Below are 7,159 nucleotides of genomic sequence, written 5' to 3'. Positions count from 1 at the left end.
TAAGCAGGTTAGCATCTAAACCGTCCCAAATGGAAACAAAGTCCAATACTTTAAGTTGTGTGATTCTCTCTGTGTGCTTCCCTCCAGCCTTCTCCATATAGACGGCCACATCATTCTGGAAGGTGACACCTCTCAGTTTTCTTTCAAACTACGTGTTCTAGAGAGCACCAGCAGTCATCACATTGGGAGACCGCGGCTCCATGACAGCTAAGAGTTGGATTGAGTTTCAGGAGCTACTATATATAAAGCCGGGTCGACTTATGTCACCGCACTAATTAAATGCCATCTGGGTGGTTCCTCCGGGTTTTTGAGTCCATCACCCAGTTCAGACCAAGTCAGAAGCCAAGGAGGAGAACATGATGATGGACCTTTTTGAAACTGGCTCCTATTTCTTCTACTTGGATGGGGAAAACGTTACTCTGCAGCCTTTAGAAGTGGCAGAGGGCTCTCCTTTGTATCCAGGGAGTGATGGGACCCTGTCCCCCTGCCAGGACCAAATACCCCCGGAAGCCGGGAGCGACAGCAGCGGGGAGGAACACGTACTGGCGCCCCCCGGCCTGCAGCCTCCCCACTGCCCCGGCCAATGTCTGATATGGGCTTGTAAGACCTGCAAGAGAAAATCTGCCCCCACCGACCGGCGGAAAGCTGCCACCCTGCGGGAGAGGCGGCGGCTCAAGAAAATCAACGAGGCCTTCGAGGCCCTAAAGCGGAGGACTGTGGCCAACCCCAACCAGAGGCTGCCCAAGGTGGAGATTCTACGGAGCGCCATCAGCTACATTGAGCGGCTGCAGGACCTGCTGCACAGACTGGACCAGCAGGAGAAGATGCAGGAGCTAGGGGTGGACCCCTTCAGCTACAGACCCAAGCAGGAAATTGTAAGCCCCGACGCTGCTGCCTCCCAGGGAAATGCAAAGGCTGATTAAGTTCCTTCCTCAGGGACTTCACCTCCAGCTGCTCCTTTCCCTTCCCCCTACACGCCCACCCCTCCCGCTCCCTCGTAGGTGAACCCCCAGTGACCCAGAAGACAGGGTCCCTGCAATAGGCAGGAAATGCGCACCCGGCCGAGGAAGCAGGGGAGACACCCCCATACGGCCCCCTCCCCTCCACTCCCCGGAATTTGTTTCTTTCCTAATCTGCCGCTGCCTTGATTTTTTTTCCCCTCCAGCTTGAGGGCGCGGATTTCCTGCGCACCTGCAGCTCCCAGTGGCCAAGTGTTTCGGATCATTCCAGGGGGCTCGTGATAACGGCTAAAGAAGGTAAAGTAAAGCACAGGTCACCGGGCTGTGACTGAGACCGTCCCGCGGGCAGGGGGCTGGGGTCATCGTCCCGGGCAGAAAGGACTCCCAGAGAGAGCTAGGACGCGCCCCAGCGACAAGGGCGCCCTTTGCGCTCAGGGTCCCCGCCCCGCTGCCCCGCCGAGGCGGCCTCGCGCGGAGCGCAGAGCCGCCTGGTTCTCCAGCCCTCCTGGGTGCTATGTTTGCGTGTGTTTGTATTTGCTTACAGGAGGAACAAGCGTGGACTCATCTGCCTCGAGTAGCCTCCGATGCCTCTCTTCTATCGTGGACAGCATTTCCTCCGAGGAGCGCAAACTCCCCTGCGTGGAGGAGGTGGTGGAGAAGTAACGCCCGGCCGGCGCTTGGGACCCTCTCCACGCGGCAGGAAGATCCCTCCCACCTGCCTTCCCTAATCCTTTAGGTTAGGGCGCGTTGCATTCATGTTTAGGAACCCAGACCTCGGAGGCGGTGAAAGGGAAGGAGCCATCTTCACAAAGAAACTGTTGTGCACGCTCATATACAAAAGCCTTTCCGCTGTGGGCTTTTATTTTTTTTGGAACCGCGACCGGCTTAGGTCTAGCACCCTTTGTTCTCGTGTTTGATTTTGTAATATATTAACTTTTATTACGGTGATCCTTTCGTGCCAGATTGAAAAGAAGTTCATTCCTGTCTAAAGCGAAGTGGGAAAGTTGCGTTTCATCTTAGTGGTATTTACTGTATTTTTGTAAATAGTCTTAGTACTTTCATTTTTTATGTAAATCTAAGTATATTTTAACTGTGGAATGATGTATATAAAATGTGTGAAGATCCTGGTGTTGTCATATTAAAACTGAGTTTCTACATGAACCAAGTTGGTCCTAATTTGATAGAGAAAGTTATGTTTGAGGTCATTTGTGCAAAAATAAAAGGGAGGTATTTTCACTTAGCCTTTATCCAAGCCCATTTATTTGGGTGTTTTCTTAAGGCTGATAGAAAGGGAGAACAACGGGTTGTTCTCTTTTGTCTGAATTAAATTTGACACTTTAAGCAAAGATCCTTTAGATCAGACTATCGGAAGTGAAGAAGCCACAGGAGTCGTTTTGGTTTTTTTCTTTCTGTTTTCACTGCCTTACACCTGGAAAGCCGAGTGAGCTGTACAGAGTTCACTGGGTTTTCAATCTGGTAAAAATCCTGCTGCAAGAAACTGACCACAGGAGAATCTCGTTCCCTCCCTAAGAGCTCCTCAGCTGATGTTGCCCCAATTACTTTGCCTTTGATGTCCCAGGACGCTCCCTTCCTGAAGTGTTGATGTGCCCAGCCCCAGCCTCCTCCCCCGTTTTCTTGAACTAGACTGGTCCTTAGCAGGGAGGAGTAACCTCAAGGCCTCCTTTGGTTGATATTTATTTTCCCAACAGGAAGATAAAAGAAGGGGGCGAGCTGTCTCTTGAGGGAGGGGCGTGGCTTCTTTGCAGGGCAGGTTGCTTCAAGAGAGATAAGGGTTAAATACTGAGGGCAAAAGACAACAACAACACACATGAAACCTCTTAGCTGGGCCGAACAGCAAAGCCCCAGAGAGGCTCAAGCCCCAGGAGTTCCTGGCCATGAGGATTTTACAACGTGTGCCAGGTTTGTTTATCCTGTAACCTCAGGAAGAAAAGACCACCAAGAAACAGCATAGGAAGTGCAGCCCAGAGGAGCAAGCCACTTACAGTCCCTCTTACATTTTGTAAAGCCCCCCCCCCCCCATCACTCCTTTCCCCCAGCCTTTAACTCACCTCTGCCCCTCTCCCTCAGTGCTCAGCTTCAGTTTACAAATGTGAAAAGCCTATTCAGCGCCCCCAGCCTAACTTTGCTAACCCCGAACCCAAGGGCTGGGCCTTCTAAGGTGCTCCACAGCAGTACCCCCCTGCAGGTGGGGAGCTGTATCTTGCCCAGTGTCTGTCTCTCCCTGTGGGCCCTCCTTGGGATACTCCTGTGAGTGTTCCTTGTGCGAAATTCTGGAGACACAAAGCGTTTTAGATTACACAGTTTTTCAGATTTTGAAATTTTGGCATAGATTTTACTGGCTGAAAATCCTAAACCTGAAAATATAAAATGCGAAAAACGTGCTCAACGGGTCTAGGATTTTTGAATTAGGAATGATCTGTCCTGTAGTTACAAAACAGGTGGGAGGCGTAGTGGATGCAAACTGCTGAGCCCCCTGTGGCTGATTCCCTAGAGTAAATGTGTGCCGTTCTGGGCTCCTCAGTACTCTCCCTGAGTCCTGTATCCTCATTTATAAAATAATGAGGACCACGGTCATAGTGCCTAGTTCCTGCAGTTGTGAAGATTCATATAGGTAATGCATGTAAAGTGCTTGATCAAACTGGGGCACAAAGTAAACATTAGCAGTCTTCGCACGCTCTGTTTGTCATTAGTAAAATCCAAATGCATCACCAAGAAACTTTCCCTCCACCCAAAGGCATAGTTCCTAAGGCCTTAGTAGCTCTGGCTGGGGACAGCATTCCTAACAATAACATCAGCAAGGTGAATCCTGGCGTTTTACACAGGAACTCCTACTCCTCCAACAGCCAGTGAGAGAGGTAGTAAAAAGAAGGTCCTTCGGAACCGAGGTTCCTCCACTGGGTTAGCACGGAGCCGGCAGGCAGCCATGCAACTGTCAGTGGCTTCAAGCCTGTGCAATCAGCCACCAGGCACGCTGAAAGTGAAGCCTTGGGAAGTTACTAAAGAACATTGAATGGTCCATAGAATGATATGATTCTCTTCGAAAATTATTTTCAGAAATCTCTTTCTCAAGAGTAGCTAGCTAGCGAACTCCAAATTAGAGCAGTAATTTCATTAAGAATAAGTGATAAAGCATTTGTCAAAATCCAAGCAAAACATTTGTGGCTAGGTCTGGGTATTGTGCATACCCATAAACCGCCTTTACCATATATATCTGTGATTCTTCTGTCTCTGAGAACCAAAAGAGATTTCCCCTAAGATGTATGTGTACACATCTATATTTTTAAATACCAAATTCATTATGTGTCTGAAAAAAAGTATTGCATCTGACCAGGTTAAATCATTTGCTCCGTGACTGCACATTCATTCATAACAAGATTTGTGTTATAAACAGCACAACTGCAGAATGCTTTTATCAATACATGGACTTGTTGATGGATTTTATTTGGTCTTTGCAAACACAATCCTCTCTACCTCTCTTTGCTGGGTAACTTGAGAAATTGTTTGGAGTACGTTTGCCCACAGAAGTCTCTTCATTAAATAGAGCAAATATTTCCCAAAGACTTCATGTGACCTCAACTGCTGTAGCTGACATGTTAGACTTTCCAATGAAATCCTTGGTGTGTTTGCAATTAAACTGTTTTTGTTTGATATTAATGATGATAATCTTGGCCAAGGCCAAAGCCAAAACAAACAGGACTATGGAAGCAGAAAATCAAGACATAATAACTTGGTTAAGATAAGCAATTTGGAATTGAAGCCAAGCCTCTTTATCGAGGCAGGTATAAAGTTATCAAGCACAAAATAATAAGTGATTTTCTCTGCTTATGTTACCATAGAAATAGTTTGTGGGATTTCAAAGGTCAGTTTTCTTAAGCTAACTTTAATCATCACACCTGGGCCATTGAATTCTAAGTGCCATCAGTATGAAAATCCCCTTATGTCAAATAGTCTCTCTTCTCCCTCTTTCCTCAGCCTCTTTCCTGTGTTGTGGAGTTGGGGGTGTGCTGAAATTCAGTGTTCTTAACTATTCTGGGAAACTGACAGAGAAAATTTAGCATGCTGAAAGTGACCGCTGTCCTTATTAACACACATTTTACTTAGAAGGAGTTACTCACTTGTACTTCTCCTCTACTAATATTTTATCCAATTTCTTCATTGTAAACCCCCCTCCTAGAACTCCGTACTTGGTATTTAAAAGCTCTTTTGCTTTAGACTTAGAATGTCTCGTTGTTTAATCCACTGCGTTGGTTAAACAGTACAAAGAAGGACACTGCCCACAAGTCCCTCCAGTCGCTCCCTCAAACTGATTACACTTAGATGATCCTTGGCCCTGGAGGTTTCTCGCTGGAAAAGCAAGCAGTTTCTTGCAAGCCTCGTTCGGAGGCAGACTGTGAGACGCAATGGCTATGCCATGTGCTGGAACAAAGATAATGCTGGAAGAACTGGCTACTTTTTCTACTCTCAAGGCTGCCAAATGCTCTTCCTTGGGTCTTTGATCTCTCCTGGGAGCCTTGGAATTCAAGCAGAGGCCAATGTCTTCCTCAGCTGTCTTCTCCACAAGTCTTCCAGCAGCTCTGGCAGGTACTAATGTGTTTACTTAGGTGTGCCTGCTTCCCAGAGCTACCAGCAGTTTGAAATTGTTTAGCACACTGTGAAGTCATCTATAACAAGCAGTAGTCTCAAGAACAATTATTCCCTTTCTCCAGGAATTCTTAAGTGTCTGCAGGTAGAGACAGAAGCGAAGTGAAATGGATTTGTCATTCTATGTCTATGTGCTTTCTCCCTTTGAAACGAAAATAGAGAGGTGTGGGGAATTTTCCAGAAAACAGAATTCCGAGGGTGGGCAAAATTTACTAGGCAAGGAAGCTCTGAGCATGGCTTGCTGGTGTGGTCTGTCCATCAACACTAGCTGGCTGCTATAATGCTTTAACTAAAACAGATTCAACAAAGAGAAAAAAGTTCAGTAGAAGCCATTGCAACTGAAACTCATTTATAAGTCTACGTTATGAGAAAAATGAAACTTGCATTTATTGTTGCTCAGAACATAACATTTAAGCAAATGAAATAAACTACCCATTTCACACAACATCTGTGGGTACTCACTTACCACACTGGATGTGGCTGAGTTTTTTGTTTTGTGGATTTTTTTTTTTCCTTTTGCCTACCCACTGGGAGGCTTTCCGAAGAGACAGTCAGTGCTGGATTATAAATCCTGATAGATCGTTCACATTTTCAATAAATGTGCACGATGCCAGAAATGCACTGTGCTGCCGAAATAGTGGGAAACAGATGACATGTTCATTCTTTGTGCCAGGAGTAGAAGTCAATCCACTCTGATTTTGAGTACAAGACCTCTACTGATAGCTAGTTTATTTTTTTAAAACACAATTTAAGTCTTCCCATGCCTCCCCGTTTAATTCCCACCCACCTCTACCAGTATTTTTCTCTACATCGCTCACTCAGTTGCCCATTTTTCTCTCTCCAGGTGTCCCCTAGGAAAGGCGGTGGCTCCTGTTCACTGGGGGCCCCCAGTCACCTCTGAGCGCTGGTTTTCCCTACTTTTTGGCACACTGCCTCCGTGGGTTGTTTTCCCCCCTTCTTTTTCTTCTCGTGTCCCTGACAGCGCTTTAAAAGTTTTGTCTCGTTTTTTTTCACTTCGGTGCCCTGAGATCCGATTTTCAGCACTTGAGTCCCAAGGGCCCTCAACCCAGGACCCCACTCGCAAGTCTCATTAAGCGGCGGGGCGCTGCTGTTGTCTCCGCTGCTTTAGTTCCACTGGCCCGCGGCACTCCGGTAACTCTGTTCTGAGACCACCTTACCAAAGGACGTCCCAACGTCCGAGCGCTACCGTCGCCGCCGACGGAGGCTCCTGAGTGACAGCGTCTTCGCAGGCACCGAGCGAGGGGCCGATGCCGCACAGCCTGCGGCTCTGCTCCGGGCCGCCACGGGAGCGCGCTGAGCCCGAACTGATGGAAGAAGATAAAGACAAACAGAATCCCCTCCAGGAGTGGGACTCTCGAGCCGGATTGCCTCCTTTCCTTCTGTTGTGATCTGGGACAAATTGTCCAGTTCCTCCAGCTTCGCTTTGCCTTCTTTTCAAAATGGGTCCACATCCTAGCTCCCCCCGGGTCGCTGCGGGAACTGAGTTCATAGATGGGAAGGCTTGAGAGCTGTGTTTG

At 47.6% G+C, this 7,159-nt stretch overlaps 1 protein-coding gene across 1 annotated transcript; it reads left to right on the top strand.

Moving 5' to 3' along the window:
- Positions 1–356: 356 nt before the first annotated feature.
- On the top strand, positions 357–1,622 carry MYF6 (myogenic factor 6). The gene is made up of 3 exons (XM_062202055.1): positions 357–875; positions 1,166–1,256; positions 1,504–1,622. The coding sequence occupies exons 1-3, from the start codon at positions 357–359 to the stop codon at positions 1,620–1,622; spliced, it is 729 nt and encodes a 242-aa protein (XP_062058039.1).
- Positions 1,623–7,159: the final 5,537 nt, after the last annotated feature.

The sequence above is a fragment of the Lepus europaeus genome, chromosome 10 (genome assembly GCF_033115175.1).
Source record: "Lepus europaeus isolate LE1 chromosome 10, mLepTim1.pri, whole genome shotgun sequence".
Taxonomy (NCBI): domain Eukaryota; kingdom Metazoa; phylum Chordata; class Mammalia; order Lagomorpha; family Leporidae; genus Lepus; species Lepus europaeus.
Note: the sequence above shows the minus strand (reverse complement) of the source record. Positions and strands in the feature narration are given on the sequence as shown.